Below are 18,177 nucleotides of genomic sequence, written 5' to 3'. Positions count from 1 at the left end.
CAATTTAGCTATTTATAATGTGTGTTAGAGGGCAAATGCTCACATAAACCAATGTTAATCAGTTCATACTTTCTGTTGCTGTGTCAGTTCTTTTCCCAGATACTAAGTAATTATCTCCTTTTCTATCACTATCTTATTTTCCTACCTAAGACACTTGATTCATGAGGAAAGCAAGTGGATGTTTTCCTCTGTGTGTGTAAATGGTGCTACACTTTGAACAGGTAGATCAGTTCAGCAGCTGTAGACGTTTTGTACTTTATGTAGATAGAAAGGGAGCAAATAGGTGAAGTTTTTATAGTCTTTGGCACCATTATTGCATTGTATATTATGTTTGCCTTGTAATCGTTAAAATTTTCATTTTTAATGCCAAATCAAAATGTCTTAATGGGCTAATCCTCCTTCTTCTCTCTCATAAGACTAATCTGCAGGATAACAACATTTCTAGGCTCTCCAAGGGCTGCTTGATTTGTAATGGGGTGCATGGGCTCTCTTTAATTTTTTTTCCTTCCTTTGAAACAGTCTTTCAACCTTATTTGATACAGTACAGAATATATATATGTTCTTGTGTGTCTCATCAAAAAATGTAATAGACTTTCATAGCTAGAATTGGAGTGGCTGTGCTTGAATTTCAGCTATATTAAGCTTGGTATTCCATCTTGGAGAAATCAGAATAGTCAGTCTACTAGAACAGGGGTTTAGTTAATGTAAAACTAACTGTGAGTAAATGGTTTTGTCTTGTTCAGTCTTGATGCCTCTATGACTGTCATATTTTGCTGGCTGTTTGTCCAGAGCAGAAGGCTCTGAGTCTGTCCAAAGGGCAAGAGTTCCTCTGTTTACTGTTTCATCTTACCACTTCCTTAGTATTTGCAGTATTAAAATAAGAGCTTATCCTTCATTCTTGCTCAGTTTCAGTTGCTTGGCTTTTCAGAGCTGACAGTCAAAGCAGTCTCTCATGTAGCCAGCTGCAATTTGCCACCATGAAACTGTCTGTGGTACCTCAGCTCACTCATTATCAAGTCAGCTCTGATGTCTCTCTTCTGTGTTTTTTCTGCTGCTTTGGGTGATTTTTGTAGCTAGTCAGTAAACACTGATCTTAAGGATAAATTCATCTAGTGATAGTATATCTGTTGAAGCAGAATTTGTATCCCCCTCCCTATTATGTGTTTACTGACTGTGGTAGTTTTAGCTAGGCTTCAGTTTTAGTAGGCCCTGAAAATCTGATGTAAGATGAGGAGAGGCAGGTGTCACCTGACTTAATCAACCAAAGAAATATTTCATACCGGATGACGCAAACCTGAGATATAAATACAGTAGTAGGAGGTGTTCACTCAGTTCCCATCGTAGTTGCAGTAGAGGCAGGACACGCAGCCGCTGTCCTGCTGTTTGGGCCCTGCTGCTGCTGCCGCTACTCGTATTTGGTTTTAATTCAGGGATTAAACATTTTATTGTTATTCTTTCTTTCTGTTCCTTGCTAGGTGTCTTTGGAAGTGTTTTATGAATCTAGAGTAATGAAATCTGGTTTTGATGGGAGGTAGAAAATTGTTGTTCTATCTAACTTGTGTGTGTGTTGTATTGTAGTTTTCTTTTAATTTTCTCTTTTCTGTATAAATATATAAACCTAGTTTGAGTTTCCAAGTTTTTTTCCTTTCTCCCTTTTCTCAGTGGGGAGAGGGAGGCTTTGACTCTGTATTGGGCAGTTGGCATTTTGCCAGCTCAATCCAAGGCACTTACACAGATGTGAAATCTCAGCTCTTCCAGTAAAATGTCATCACTTCATTACTTTAACATACACATTTTGGCTAAGGCTGTGATCAGTCCCTTTTTTACACTGTAAATCTTTTTCAGAGTGGCACACTCACTTTAACATTCAGCACACAGAACCATGAGTGCTAACTAGGTCAAATAGGTTTATATCTAAGTTATTCTTGCCCACTTTTTTTTCCAATTAATTCCCTAGAATTACATAAAATGCTGAGTCATGTTTCTCTCAGAAACAAATTAATGTTATGAACTAACTTTTCCGCTTATGATTTGCATCATTTATGTAAAAACAGAAAATAAAAATCTAGTTTTGGATCCAGATTACAGTAGTGCCCATAACATTTACTGTATCCTTTGCTGGAGCAAAATAAGGGTTTTGGACAGGGATTTTTATTGTAGAATTTTATGGTTAATATTAGCATTCTGTAGCATTTAAATTGTATGCCAGTGAGCTGTGCAGGAAGACAATCTGTCATATCTGTATCTGTAATCAATCTATTTATACTGCTTAACTTCTATTATGTGCTAATTCCTTCTTTTTGTTTTACTCTCAAACAGATCATTTGTAGTAAGTGTACTATTGGGGTTTTGTGTACATGGAAAAATACAGAAGCCATTAGTGTATTTGAATAAAAGATCTTAATCAAAATTTCTCCTTGTTTCAAGGATGATTTATAAAGTGTTAGCCTTTTTCAGCTCAGGATCTGGTAACTCATCACGTAGGGAACTGAGCTCTTTTCACCAAAAGCAGGAGACAAAATACAGATCTTGGTTCCTTAACCTGTGTAGAGTATTGCAGGGTGTTACTCTTTGTGAAATACTTTTTGCCTCTTTTTCCAATATTGAAGCAGATCCCTTAACTTGAGTTCTGGGCCTGTTCCTTATTATCTGCCTATTCTTTCTACTAAAAATTAATTGCCTTATTTTATTTCCTTCTGTCTTTCAGTCCTAAGGAGGAAAAATAGAAATTACGTGAATGTGGCTCTACCACCAGGCTTGGGCTTTTGATGTTGCAAGAACTGAAATTTCTTAGGTCATCAGTTGCTTTGTCATTTAAAGGACAAAGTTGCTGTGTCATTGAAACCCATAATTATTGATACTCAGTCACATCCATATATATGTGATTGGCTGCCATGTGGTGATTCTAAGTGCTGACCAAATCAGAAATGTTTCTGAAGCTGCTTTTTGACTTTCACAAAGCATTCAGCTGAGACTGTTACTTTTCAGACTTGAGGGGAAAATGATAAATCTATGGTCTTCATTTTTCTGGTTTTTACCTTGGCTCTGTTGTTACTCTGTCCTTGAGAAAAGTTGATCTTCCAGTGATCTTTGGAAGAATTTTTTTAAAATTAAGTAAAATACAATTGTTTCCTTTTCCTGTTCTAACCATTTAGAGAAGACTTAAATGATTTCTCATTTATTGTATTGACAATCCTCTTGATGAATTAGATAAGCATTTACATTACAAGATTCTGGTTAGATAACAGGTGCCCTGAATAATTAGACTATGTATCCTCTAATGCACACAAGATTTTAAATTAGAAAATTTCTGTTGTAGAAGCAGAAGCTCCTAGCATTTCTAGCTTAAAATTCAAAATACTTAAAGGCATCTAAGAAGAGGAACATATTTTTAAAAGATAGTGGTAGTATTAATGTTTTTGAATGAGTCATTACCTTTAAAAGTGTCAAAACATATGTGAGGAAACAGAGATATAATCTACAGTAGTTATTTCCAAGACTTGAGTCCTTTTGAAGAAAAGAAGCAGCTTGCTGATAGATGATAGAAGTTAAAACTGATTTTAGGCCAAATTTGAGTCTACTGCTTTCCTTAAAAGACCACTGAGGTTTCTCATAGAGAAGTCATAGATAACCAAAAGAAACCCTTAACTTTTTAATAACTAAAACCAAAAAACCAAAATATTGATGAAGCTAATATTGAGACTTTTCTAAATAAGTTCTTGTCCTTGAATTGAATTATGATGCTACTAGTGTAATTGGTTGTAATGATTTTAAAATTACCTGGAGCAGAAGGGCAATTAGACCTGCTTTTATTTTTTGCTGTCATATAGCAGGTAAAGATGGCTGTATGGGAATAGAGTATCAAGTGAACTTTTCTTATGCTTTGTCTAGTTACTGATAATAATTTTTTATTTTCTCATTCCTTGAGTTGTTGAGGTATTAATGACCACCTAGTTCCCTGCTTCTGGATTACTGAGCCTCTGGGGGACTTCAAAAGAATGGTTCTTGTTTTGGAAGTTAAAACCTTCGAATGACATATTTTAGTTTGGATAGGAATTTTTCTCTAATCTTACAAGGAAGAGTATCATATATCAACAACAATCTATATTAAAATCATTGTTTCACCCCATTTCAAGCCTGGAATAGCTTTGTGAGTGTCTGTTATCACAAACACTGGTTAGCTGGCCTTTAAATTGAATGCTTTGAAGCTTGACTAAAAAGCTCTGTGTATTTAGACATCCCAAGGCCAGTTTGAGCAGTGACTTCTTTACTATGCTTGGTGTTTCCAAGCTATGTACTTTACTTATGCTGTAAGTGGTACAGGCATTAGGTTTTCATCTATTTCTTAGTAAAACCAGCCTCATGTTTATGTGTTTTTGTGTCCTAGTGCCATAAGCCGTAAATAAATTATTGCTGTTGTAGCAAGTTTGAGTGCAATCTTTAAACACACGCTATCAGTGGTTCGTTATGCTTACTACATCAGTTTATTCCTGGACTGAGCTTTTGTGGCTTATGCTACAGTGGAGTGCCCTAAAACTATCAGTAAAGAGTTTATTTCTTCATAGTGGTGAAGTAAAAGAATCTTTGTATAAATACAAGCAGAGCAACTTCTTTCCACATATTCCTCTTTCATATTTGTGAGCACAGGCAGTGTTGCATCACAGGTTCTTCTTGTGCAGCAGGCTCTGTAGTATAGACTTTGCTTTACTGAGCTGCTGTGTGATAAGAATATATCAAGACACATAATACAAGACTGGGAAACTTCATACTTTGTTTTGTGCCAGTTATTTTAAGCAGCATGCTACACAGTGAAAGAGTAGGAGAGTAAACAACTGTGATATATTGTCATTTTATAACTTGCTGTAAAATATATTCTAGGGGTGGGGAAAGATGGTGATTGTTGTAGCTGGTCTTTCTTTTTCCATTTTAGGGGTTTTGTGGTGACTCTTTTATTTGGAAAAAGCAACTCAGAAAAATACCTTGAACAGTGCGAACATTCATTCCTCCCTTGTACATCAGTTGGGATCCCTAAGGTAAGGAAAGTTTTCTGGTCTTAACTTCTAGATCAGATTTTATAACTTGGGAAATCAGAATGACACTAGTAATCAGTTTTAATTTAAGAATTGTGCCCATTTCACTCTTTTTAGCTTTCCTTTTCTGAATTCTTAACAGATGTATCATTTTGGTTGATGCACCTAAATTCAAGGATCCTCATTGGACAGATCTGCATCTTTTAGTACAGAAAAAGTTATTAGTAGCCAAGAGGTAGAATTTCTAGGAATTCTTGGTTTATGAACCAATATGTCTTGGTAGCTCAGAAGCTTAGTTATATCTTGGCCTAATCCATTTGCACTCACCAGAACAGAGAAAACAGTTTAACACAAAGGTTGAATTTAACATACCTAGCAATCTTACAGCTGTAACATCCTGTTCTTTCATAGCTATCAGTTAACTACACTTAATGTGGTCTATGAAAAAGGATGAGTGTTCAACATTATCGGTAGTCCATGGAAATTTATCTTGTGATTCAACAGTATGTTTTCTAATTACAGATCTTTTTTTGTGACTGGTTCATAGCTTGGTTGGCAAGTGGCCTTCACTTAGGTTTGTTGAATGTATTGAAATAAGCCTATAACTTAAGTATCTTCTAAACAGTAAATTCACTGGTCCAAATGAAAAACAGTTAAGGCTGAAAAGGGGAAAATCAGTAATCAACTAATGATTCTGTTCCATTAATGAAACCTCATTTTAAGGACTAAGGTTCTTGGTGCTATATAGACTTTAGTTCTTACATGGATTGCGGAGTGTTAGTTACGTCATTGTGTTTTGAGAGCAGATTGAAAGAAGTTTTTCTGTCTTTAAAATTTCCAACGCATGAATGAAACTTTTTTTTGTTCAGTTTTAAAAGAATAAAATCTTGTGGAGATTTTCGTGTTATCTTCACAAATTCAGTAGTTTGACTTCTATAATTTGGATATGGATTATTGCCACTCACTTTTTTCAACTGACCTGCCTCAACTAATCTCTGAGTTTAGGTTTTGTAATACCAAAGGTATTTATTTTTAGCTGACTTACAAAATGCTGTTTGAAGTTGTTCACCAAATAAAATGTGTTTGCCTTGTACAATAGCGTTTGACATTTCTTTTTTGCCACTGCATTAAAATGACTAGAGTTTTTCAGTAGCAGTGCAAAAAGAGAGGAGTCCTAACCAAAAGCAAATGTGTAGTTCGCTTGTGATTCCTATTTGCTATTTCTGCTGACTTATCTTTGTGGAAAGTATTTTTTTTAATTTGAAATTGTTTTCCTCTTTAAAACCATTGTGGCCCCAAGTGGTCTTGAACAAGAAATATTCTTTCTCGTGGCTAGTCTGTTTAGGTTATACTTCTTCCATGAACCAAATACAAATTGCATTCACCTTAATATGAAATTATTTTCTGTTACCCTAAAAAGTAATCTGGTGATATACATTCTTTATAAGCAGCTCTTTTCAAAAAGACAATTAAAACTTTATCTCAAACCAAGACACCTCACATTAAAGAGAAATACTTAATGTACATTTGAGAGAACATTATATACCTTTCTGCTATTTGTTTTTTGTTTGCATACAGGCAGGGAGGCTAAAAAATTAGGATTAGACTTGCATTTATTTTTGCAAGTCTTACATAACTTTTGTGTCAGAAACACACTCGATGTGATAATGTAATGGCTCTGCAAGATACAGTTTTCTGCAGAGTTATATTAAAACAACGTTGAACAGAGGGCAAGTTTAGAGCCTTCTGTTAACTTGAATGCTATTTTCAATTAGAATTACAGAAATGCGGAATGTTTGGTCATCTCTATGCTTGGGTATGTTTGGATATCTCTATGCTACGCCCAAAAGACAAAGAGTTTCTGTAGGCTGGATATAAGATTGCCAAATTACTGTAAGATAACAATGATAACAACTTAAAAGTGCTAGTTGCATATTTGATCCCTGACTAGTTTCTGAATTTCTGTAAATCAGTGAGTCATATGCTATATTATAGATTAGATGTGGATTTGATGCTGTTCACTGTTAACTGATTTGAATGAGTGATACTTGGGGAGAGTCACACAGAACAAACACTGGATATATGGATTATAATTTCTTCATTTATAGTTTTGGCAGTCTGTTTCCAGTGTAGTCATAACTTGCTAGATAAAGAAATTATTGCTTATTTCGAACAGTAGTGTAAGTTGTTGGGTTGTTATTTCTGTGTAAATAGAGGGGGTTATTGCATATTTAATTAAAACTTTGTAGAAAGACACTGTATTAGTCCACTTAGAGAAGCACTGATACAGGGTGTTCTTTTTCACTATGTCACTTGCCAAAGGTCAGCTCTGATGAGGTCATTCTTGGAGTTAACTGCTCTGAGTTGCAACTTCTTCTGTAGTTTCTTTCCTCATCATCAGCTGCTTTCCAAAGACTCATCTGTCAAGTAGCAATGGTACAAAAGACTAATCTCTTTTCTGGCATATATAATAAATTGGATGGATAAAGAAACCAGAAAAACCCAACTGCACCATTACCTGGCTGAGATTGCACAATCACCTAGGGAACTGGAGTCTTGCACAAAAACTATCATATGCTCCTGTCATGTCTCTTTCTTCCCTCCTTTTCTGGCTATTTGAGTTTTATTTCCTTCTGATCTAGTATTTTAGCAAACACTTGTTCATTTACAATGAGTAAGAAGTAGATTTTAAGCTTAGTTCCTCACCATTATTTAGTATATAGTGAAAAATACAGATCTTTTTGTTGCCCAGGGAGGTGGTGAATGCCCCATCCCTGAAAACATTCAAAGTCGGGGCTCTGAGTTGAAAAAGTCCATGCTCATTGCAGGGGGATTTGACTAGATGACCTTCTAACCCAAATAATTTTTTTCTGCTGTTACTATCTTTTCTATAAATTATAGTAACAGGGGAAATGTATTAAGTCGTTACTAGAGGTATATATATCATGATCTGTGGAGCTGTTTTTTAGTTAGAGTTAAAACCTGCACAGTTACATTTCCCAATCTCTTTCAAGTGCATAGAAGAAATGAAACGTGAAGCCAGACCCATTAAGATTGACAGAAGACTGACAGGTGCAAATATAATTGATGAGCCTTTGCAACAGGTAAGTTCTAACCAGGACTATTTAACTTTTTTTATTGTTGTTCCACGTACTGACTGTATCATATATAAATAGTTGAACAACGGATAAAATTTCAAAAATATTATCGTATTTGAGAGTGATAAGTGGAAAAACAGTGAAGATGAGCAAGGATATTGGACAATATCCGAGTATGTTTTTCATATATTATAGTTTGCCAATACAGTAATGAAGAATACTTGGAAACGAGTATTAAAAGGAGGTTTCAGTATGTACCATTTAAGGTAACCGCTCTTGCATTATCAGGCGGAAAAAGCTATTGAATATTTTTTGTCCTTTTTCATTAAGTCATTTTTATTTTTCATTCTTTATCCTATTTCAGGTAATCCAGTTTTCCCTGAGAGACTATGTGCAGTATTGGTATTACACACTAAGTGATGATGAATCGTTTCTTCTGGAGATTAGGCAGGCTCTTCAGTATGCACTTGTTCAGTTTTCTGCCAGGTAAGATTATTTGTATTTACATCAATACACTATGGGTTGTATGGTAGTAAATAAGTTATTTAAGTTAATCTATTGACATATTTCAGTGCATTTTAGAGAAATTTGAAGGTTAAGAACTACAGTCTTTGATCCCTTAAGGAAATAATGGATATGATGATGTTTGAAGTCAAGGTCTTCTGCAAAATGGCCATTTCCAAATTTAGTTTCATGTCTAAAATTACTGAGTAGCTGCTTTTTTTTTTTCACAACCTAAGCATTGAGTTTGTGAATCATCACCTCTTTGTCCTAAGGTCTTTTTCATAGAAAGAGTAGGTAAGTCAACCTGAAAGTCTTGAATACAATATGCATCAGCTCAGATAACTTTTAAATCTGGTATCACTCTTCAATATGTAAGAGTGGTTATTTTCATATGAATATTAGTCTGGGGAATTAAATGCTCTGTGACATAGGTGAATTATTTTTTATAATATGTGGTTGATTCAGAACAAGTGGATAGTTTATTAATTTCTCCATATTTTTTCTGCTGTTTCTATATTTCCTGCTACCTGATTAAGCAATTTGTCTGTGAAATTATTTACCTTATTTAGTATGGCTGATTTCTTAGCCCACATACTGCATGCCTTTAAATCCACCTACTTTGTTAATTTTTTTATTTCAGGTATTCATCCTTTGCTGATTTTTACCTATTTTCCCTTCAGAAGAGGCTATGGGTCACCTAAATATGATTAACATTTTAGCAATTTTAAGGTGGTGTTATCCCATCTTTCTGTTGACTTGTAAATGTAGGTCAGTGTTTTTTTCTGGCAAGAATGGTCAGAGATGTAGAGCTAGGTTTAATACTAAGAAAAATTCATTATACGATAATGTTAGCGATTGTGGAATAATGGAAATCATTGGAAATGGTGTTGGAAATAGTGAAAACTATGCAACATACACTGTGTGTTACAGCAACCAAACCTGGGTTTGCATGAAATAGACCTGGCCACCCAGCTTCAGTGTTTTTGTCTGTTTGGTGAAGTGACTTCATTGGGCAGAATCAAGCACTGAGTTTGTGTCAAAGCATTCAAGTTACAACAAACTTATTTTTCTTTCCTGCAGTACTATAGCTCTTCAAAAATAGGCATTGCTCCTGTGCAGTTTTGTTCTGCTATACAAAGCAAATCGAATTCACAGGTCTGCAGCAGTTTTTCTTATGCAGAGATGATGATTAGTGTATTTATAATGTGTGAGCTTGTGGAGAGAATGAATACAGTGGGAAGTTTTTTTCCCTGAGAGCTGCACATTTGGGAATCTGGTGTGATGCTGCCACATAGTGGTTTTGTGTGGTTCTATCATTGTGCGGATGATGGAGCTGGATTCTTGGCTGCTCTTTGGGACTGCTCTGCTTCTTATTCCCACATCTAGACTTTGCAGTAGGCATCCCTTTCTTTCAGAGTTTCCCATCCTTCTTGAGAGAGAAGAAAGAGCAGGTGAAGGAGAAAACACAAAAAAGGAAGTGTAGAAGGATTCTGCTATAACAAAGTAAATGTCTGAGGAAGTCCAGGTAGTGGAATAGTTAGTCTAGGCAGCCGTCACTAACATCAAGTTTCATTAAACCTATAATGCGCAAGAGCATTTTGAGTTTGGCTAGTAAGGCACAGACATCGTAAGAATATCTCTTTATCTTTTTCATACTAATAAGGAAATAGTTTTACGCAAATCTAACAGTGACTATATTCTGATATAAACTGATGTGCATTGTTGGGGGTGCATACTAATTACCTGATACAAGCTATGAAAGCAATTGTTGATAATATTAGAATTGCTTTTACTTTCAAGTGAAATATGTGTTTTCTCACTTGTGTATATACTGCAAATTCAGAAGAAAAATATTTTGTTTAGGTGCCTTCCAAAATGGTGGAAAGTATGGCTGAAGAAGACTTGGAGAACATTTTAGCTTTAGGTTGTAGACTGTTTCTATCAGGATTTCTCACAGCTATTTGGCATGATCATGAATCAGAATGCTATTCAAGATACTAATGTTGATTTTAAACTAATTCAAGCATAATTATTACTGTGGTGCAGGAGTGATATTTTACAATATTTGGTTTGTTTTCAGTGAATAGACAATTAGGAGAGTGATTTATTTCTTTGCTTTTCCATGTTTACTATCAGTGTTGTTCTTGGCAGGGAGGAAAGAGAAGTAGAAATTTATTATTTTTCTTTCTGTTCAGGATAAAATAATTCATTTTCATGGATGTCCTTTTCTATTAGGTCAAAGGAAACAGATTGGCAGCCTTATTTCACTACACGACTTGTTGATGACTTTGGCACTCATCTTCGAGTTTTCAGAAAAGCTCAGCAAAGGATAGCAGAGAAAGGTGATCAGATGAAAGGTGATGTAAAATATTTTTGACTCTGAGTAGGCCACATGTGTGAAATATGGTTAGCTTTATTTTGTAATCAGGGTTTGCTCTCAGGTTTCTAATCCTTATAAAAGTGTGTTTCTTTTTGTTTGTATAGATCAAGCTGAGGAACTTGTAGATACATTCTTTGAGGTTGAAGTTGAAATGGAAAAAGAAGTCTGTCGTGATCTAGTCTGCACTTCTCCCAAAGATGAAGAAGGTCTCTTCATATTATTTTCTGAGTAAATATTTTAGTATGGGAGACTAAATTAAAATACTAACAGTTGTGTACGCCATATGAAATATATTAAAATCTTGGCATGTGACTTACAAAGTGAGATCATCTACTATACATATACATTTCCTCTAATTCGTACACACATAATTACAATGAAGCCTATATATATGTAAACTTTCTTCCTTTTCCTGGAAGAATTTTAAGATATAAATACATTTTCTGGGAGGCAGGGTATGGTTTTGCAGAGTCTTACTGCTTTTTGTTAGATTTGCCTTCCTTATCACTCTGTAGTTTTCATTAAAAAAAACAATCAGTTAATCTTTTTAGGCAAAGTGTTGAAGGAGGGAAAAACCCCATTGTGTATGTTAAGTAGGGAAAATATATTAGGGTTTGGGTTTTTTGTCTTGGAATTTGGCTTTTGTCGTCTTGGTTTTGAGGTAGATCTCTCAATTAGGTTAACATCAGTGATGCTTATATTCCATTCTGAAGGGGTACTACTGTGATTCTTGGACTGTAAGATACATATTGAACTTAAGAATTTATCTAAAGGATTTTATAATATTAGGTAAGATGTGAAATAACATAATATAAAATTATTGTTCTCCTTCTTTAGGATTCCTAAGGGATCTATGTGAGGTTTTACTGTATATATTGCTACCTCCTGGAGACTTCCAGAACAAGATCATGCGATACTTTGTCAGGGTAAATACAGACTCCAAAACCCATCCCAATTCTTTGGTTTAATGCCAAAAACTTTTGATCTAAATTGCTGCTCTTATTTTCTAAAATTGATCTAATTTAATACTAGGGTATTTTAAATGCAATGCAGTTTTGATGAGTATTTAGTATCAGAGAGCAGTTTGTGTGAAACATTTTTGAAGGTTCTTTTAGCTTTAGCAACGTTCGAAAAGCATGATGAAATAGATGTTGCTTTTCTTTAGGTATTAACATTTTGTAATGTTAATTGGAAGAGAACGTGCTAGTGCCTATTAAATGTTTTTTTGTAATGAAAATTTTTTAATTTAGCCTTTATGCAGTGATTTTTAAATTGTTGCAGTTATATTACTATTATGAATAAATGTATCAAATGATTTATTATCCTTTGTTTTTCAGGAAATCCTCTCCCGAGGAATTCTTCTTCCATTAATAAACCAGCTCAGTGATCCTGATTATATTAATCAGTATGTCATATGGATGGTAAGATTTAAAGTGTTTAAAATGAATGGTATTCCAGAATATTTTCAAATGAAGGTTTATTTGTGTTTCCTGTAATCACGGCGGTTAGACGTCTGGTATAAAAGTTACCAAAGGATATATTGACAGAGATGGTGAACTTATGACTGCTATGCTAAATTTTACACACACACAGACACTCACACTCTGTATTGTCTGGACTCTTCGTTGTGATTGTTTGGCAAAAGTTGGCTGACTGAAGACAAATGTTTGACAGAGTATAAAGCTGACTCCTTTGACTGTTTTACTTGGCTGTTTAGGAAATATGGCAGTAACTGTAGAAGTGTTTTCCCATGACTGTTTACAATTTGTGCTTTAAAGCTTAAGAGGCCTCAAAAATGAAAAGTAGTAAGATTTATTTTTAATTTTCTGCTAAGGAATTTCAAGGCAATTCTTTTAGTACTGTTTGTGGTAACCCTTATTAATTTAACTGAATGGGAAGAAATAAATTCTTTCTTTTAACCCTCTAATGTACCTGCAAAAGAGCCCCCAAACTTTTAAAAGTGGTATTATATAGTAAAGTTAACATGAGTAGAATATTGACACCTTAATTAACATTACTGATTTTTGGCAAAAGAAGGTAAAAGTTACTCTTACAGTTTATTATCCCTTATAGTTCATGATAGGCTAAATTTTTTCTTTCCTCAAGTTCTCGCTTTTTATTCATGTATTTTAGCCTTGTCTTGTGCCTTTAAATACTATGCTGAAAACACCCTTGCATTTCAAAGTTCTTATGTATGGAATTATGGAATGAATTCAGATGTGCATGCACAATGTTTCCTTCACTCCAGCTTCCTCCATTTCATGTAAAAGTTTGCTTGCTGCTATTCTCCAGGAACCTAGCTTTAGTAAGAAAAAAAATTGCTCGTGTAGGCCAGACTTTTCAATTTTTTATTCCCCTTTCCTCCTACATATATTCTTTATTTGTAACTTGGCCTTGTTCTTTGTTTACTAAGCACTGCCCCTTACTGCATCCAGTGACAGAATTATGAGGCTTTTTTATAAAGCTTTCTGTTACGATGGTCACGTCCCAAATATTAATTCTCAAAATTGCTTTTTGAGATGAGGAAGTAAATGTGCTGAGGGAAAGATAAGGAAACATAGACTCTTCCAGAAATTTAATACAAGTCTTATGGAATGAAGATTGTTGCAGAAATTAAGGTCAGAAGTAGAGATGACTGAAATAATCCTGGCTCTGTTTGGAACCTTTGACATAAAATCAGATTTGAATAAAAACATCAGTTTTTGAAAAAGAGAAATTTAATTCCCGGTTTCTACGCATACCACAGTTTGATACTAATTATCTTGCAGTAAAATATAAAGCTTCAATATAAAATTAGAAGTTAATTCAAACTTCTCTCTTCACTGTGAAATTCACATTTTTACTAAATGTTTGAAGTTCAGTATTGATTGTACTATTACTTCTAAAACCAGATTTCTTTGGAGATTTTTTGATTAACTTTAGTCAATGGTATCGAGTCTTCATTCTCTCTGCTTCGTGCAACTCATGCCAATGCACTTCTGTGGTACAGACCAAGCATTACATTTTCATATCAAAGTGAGCATTTATAAAACATTTGGATGAAATGACTTTATTTGCCTTCAGATGATAGACAACATTAGAACTCAACCCTCAGCACCTGCATGCACATGCTGTAAAGCTGCCAACCTTCCCCTGGTCTCCATGCTGCATTCACAACAGTTTCCAGTGATCTTGGCAGCACAGCAGGCTTCTTTCACTTGCACAAATTCCTTTGAGTCTCTAGAGCAGGTTCACTCTGTGCCAATAGTGGTAAAATAGTATGTATTGAAATAGCTTAATAGTATTTGCAAGAGTATCCGAATTAGGGTTCTGGAGAGGATATTAATTCAGTTATTTCTATTTCATTTTTTCCTCTCAGTAGGTTATGATTACATTGTAGAATGTTTTGCTTCTTTTTGTAATTCTGTATCTCACAAAGCCTTATGTTGGGAGCAGATACACTTGCAGGAGACCTGGGTAAAGCTGAACCCTTTCAGTGGTCTCACTACCTTCTGCCTATTTAGCTAAAGAAATGTGTAATACCTGAGAAAAGTTGATTGGGTTTTGGTCAAGATCTTCATTAAGTAGGTTGACGGACTTGCCGTGTATCTGTGTTGTACTTCTTGAAAACAAAAAGTGATGGTGTGAAATAGATTTTGACTGTGCATGCTTTTTCTTTCTTAGTCCATGTGAAATTTCATTATCAAAAGGAGTGTTTAGAAACATCAAAGAGCTTTCAAAATGCCACTTTGCAGTGCTGTATCAAAGTAGTTTATGAAACATCATGATGTAGGCTTTTAGCTGTTTTGCATTACTCACACTGTAACACTTTGTGTTTCAGATTCGTGATTCCAACTGTAACTATGAGGCCTTTATGAATATTATTAAATTAAGTGATAATATAGGAGAGTTGGAAGCAGTGAAAGATAAAGCAAGTGAAGAACTGCAATATCTTCGATCTCTAGATACAGCAGGAGATGGTTAGTGCTGCATTGTTTTGCAAAATATGAAATGCATTTACCAGCATGATTTCTGAAGAATAGTCCAAAAATTTAGAAAATAAAAGCTCTGATGCAGTGTAGTATAAAATATTTTATTTAAAAAATAACAAAATTACATGTGAAGTTTTAAAACTTAAATTTTCCTACATGATTGGTTGGTTGGTGTGTTTGATTGTTTGTTTTAAATATAGATTATTTGGTTAGGTAAGTGTATTTCTGCTAAATCGAAACTGCCTAACTGATGGTTCAGAATTTCAGTAATACTTTAGGTAGCAGTGGGTAGTCAGCTGCCTATTAATCTGAAAAAGGGAAGAGAAAAGTATTTCTTCTTCACTTTCATCAGTAAGGTATTTAAACTGAAAAATCCCCTTCTCTTCAAAGGTGATTTGTTTTGTATGTGGATTGTCACTTTTTGTATGATATTTTTAGAGCACTTAAGAAAAAGTGTTTGTTTATTCATCTGCATTGCTTAATTCTCTTTTTCTTTCAGATATCAACACTATAAAAAATCAAATAAACAGTTTATTATATGTTATAAAAGTATGTGATTCAAGAATTCAGAGGTTGCAGTCAGGAAAAGTAAGTGTTACTTTTTTTTTTTTAGTTCTGAAAGAGTGAAGCTGCAAATGACTGGACTGACTGGTTGTTCTCTTTGCTTGTTCTGTAATTTACGGCTGACAGAGTTGGTATGTTTGAGTTCACTTAGTTTCTTGACTCTCTTAACTGGACCTAGATATGGCTCCAAGATAATGTAATATTGGACATACTAACTATTATAGTGATAAAGGATTCTACATCTGGACCCAGAAACATCACTATAGTATCAAGAAATGTCATGTTGACAGAAGAAGGTTGGACAGAGGTGAATTTAAGTTCTGGTAACCTGCAGCCCTTCAAATGCTGAAATTAATTCATCCTGTAAATTAATTTTCTGCTGGTGTCACTGTTGGTGAGGGATTTGGGGTTAAATTGACCTGTATAGGATTACATGAACAGCAGTATTAACAACCAGCTTCTCATGTAGCAGAATAACTGTAGCCCATGTTGAAGACAAATAGTTATGAGAACATGACCTTATAATCTAGATCTTCACTTATTATTGATTGTGAAAATAGCTATCATTGAAAGGCTACTTCATTATTTGTGATTATTTTTTAATCACATTTACTTTGTGGTAAGTAGGAGTTATAAAAGCTCATTAAAAAAAATGAAGCCTGTGAACACACTGAACTGTGTCTTACAGGAAATAGATACTGTGAAACTGGCAGCAAACTTCGGAAAACTTTGCACAGTCCCTCTGGACCATATTCTGGTAGACAATGTTGCACTACAATTTTTTATGGGTAAGTATTTTAATTTAACTGATCTGTTTTATTTATAAAAAGTATGCTAACTCACAGGACTGTATGCTTGGAATTGCTAATTGCCATTAATAAAAATATTTGTCTTCATGGGGATAGTCCTTTTAATGCAGTCAATGGAAATACATTACAAGAGAGAAGAAATAGTCCTGGAAGTTCATGGAGTGTGTGTGAAAGATAACTTCCTGACACAATTGGTGAGGAAGCCAGCCTGGAAAGGCACCAGTCTGAACCTGTTGTTTGCAAACAGAGTACGTGTGGGTGATGTGATAGTTGGAGACTGCCTTGGGCAAAGTGATCATGAAATGAACACCCTCAGTCAGTTTGAAGGTGGCACCATGTTGGGTGGGAGTGTTGGTCTGGTGGAGGGTAGGAAGGCACTGCAAAGTGATCTGGACAGGCTGGATCAATGGGCCAAGGCCAGTTGTATGAGGTTCAACAAGGCCAAGTGTCAGGTGATGCACTTGTGTCACACCAACACCACATAGCACTACAGAGTGTCTGGAAAGCTCATCGGAAAAGGTCCTGGGGATGCTGGTCGACAGCTGCTGAACATGAGCCAGCAGTGTGCCCAGGTGGCCAAGAAGACTGATGGCATCCTGACTTGGATGAGCAATGGTGTGGCCAACAGGACGAGGGCAGCAATCATCCCCCTGTACTCAGCACTGGTGAGGCTGCACCTTGAATCCTGTGTTCAGTTTTTGGGACCCTCACTCTAAGAAAGACTTTGAGGTGATGGAGTGTGTCCAGAAAAGGAGAATGGAGCTGGTGAAGGATCTAGAGCACAGGTCTTATGAGGAGTGGCTAAGGGAGCTGGGATTGTTTAGCTGGGAAAAAAGGAGGCTCAGGGGAAACCTTATCACTCTCTACAACTACCTGGAAGGAAGGTGTAGCCAGGTGGGGGTTGGTCTCTTTTAAGGAGCAAGTGACAGGTCAAGGGGAAACGGCCTCCAGCTATGCCAGTGGAGGTTTAGATTAGGAACCATTTCTTTACCAAAAAGGTTGTCAAGCACTGGACCAGGCTGCCTGTGAAAGTGGTGGAGTCACCATCTCTGGAAGTACTTGAAAAACATATATCTGCACTTTTTAGTGATTGTGAAAATAATCACCTTTGTGACATGGCTTAGGGACATGATTTAGTGGTGGACTTGGCTCTGGTAAGTTGATGGTCTTGAATGTCTTTTTCAACCTAATGGTCCTGTGGCTGATATTTTAGAATTCCAGTTTGAACTTCCTCTTCATTTTTGTCATGCTTTACAAGCCTATTATATCCACACAGTAATAATGGATTCACTTTTTACATGTGTATTTGAGGCTTTAGTGCTTTTAGTGCTTAATTCTTAGACTTTGCTCTCAGTTTAGTTTACTAATTGTCACCAATATGTATATAGTATTTTTTATTGACTCTGTGACAAGTATTCTAGATGTATAACCAGATCCTGGAGCTCCACGAGTAGTTAATGTCATAGAGAATTCTTATTCTGAGATGGACAACAATAACTACAGAAAAGTGTGGTGTCTGTTTTCTGTAGATTACATGCAGCAGACTGGTGGCCAAGCACATCTGTTTTTCTGGATGACAGTGGAAGGATACAGGGTTACAGCACAGCAACAGCTGGAGGTACTTCAAAGTCGGCAGAAAGATGGAAAACATCAGACTAATCAGACCAAGGGTCTATTAAGAGCAGCTGCATTTGGAGTTTATGAGCAATATTTATCAGAAAAGGTAGAAATATTTTATTTCTGCATTGTTTGGCATTTATTCTTTGTGCAGATATGTCTTTGATAGTTATGGCTAAGTTAATATGAAGTGGTTGTTATGCA

The 18,177-nt window shown here is 35.4% G+C and overlaps 1 protein-coding gene across 4 annotated transcripts in view; it reads left to right on the top strand.

Annotated features, from left to right (window-relative positions):
- The window catches only part of SNX13 (sorting nexin 13), a 66,230-nt gene that overhangs the window by 21,162 nt on the left and 26,891 nt on the right, over positions 1-18,177 (top strand). For all 4 annotated transcript variants that reach the window (XM_071560855.1, XM_071560852.1, XM_071560854.1 and 1 more), the window contains 11 exons: positions 4,931-5,033; positions 8,045-8,134; positions 8,493-8,614; positions 10,868-10,989; positions 11,117-11,218; positions 11,850-11,938; positions 12,350-12,433; positions 14,833-14,971; positions 15,483-15,571; positions 16,236-16,335; positions 17,886-18,079. In XM_071560855.1, the coding sequence (XP_071416956.1) occupies positions 8,057-8,134; positions 8,493-8,614; positions 10,868-10,989; positions 11,117-11,218; positions 11,850-11,938; positions 12,350-12,433; positions 14,833-14,971; positions 15,483-15,571; positions 16,236-16,335; positions 17,886-18,079 (1,119 nt within the window). In that variant the 5' untranslated portion in view covers positions 4,931-5,033; positions 8,045-8,056. The remainder of the gene's footprint in view (positions 1-4,930; positions 5,034-8,044; positions 8,135-8,492; positions 8,615-10,867; positions 10,990-11,116; positions 11,219-11,849; positions 11,939-12,349; positions 12,434-14,832; positions 14,972-15,482; positions 15,572-16,235; positions 16,336-17,885; positions 18,080-18,177) is intronic.

Source organism: Pithys albifrons, chromosome 7 (assembly GCF_047495875.1).
Source record: "Pithys albifrons albifrons isolate INPA30051 chromosome 7, PitAlb_v1, whole genome shotgun sequence".
In the NCBI taxonomy this organism is placed as follows: Eukaryota; Metazoa; Chordata; class Aves; order Passeriformes; family Thamnophilidae; genus Pithys; species Pithys albifrons.
This window is presented reverse-complemented; position numbering and strand designations above follow the sequence as displayed.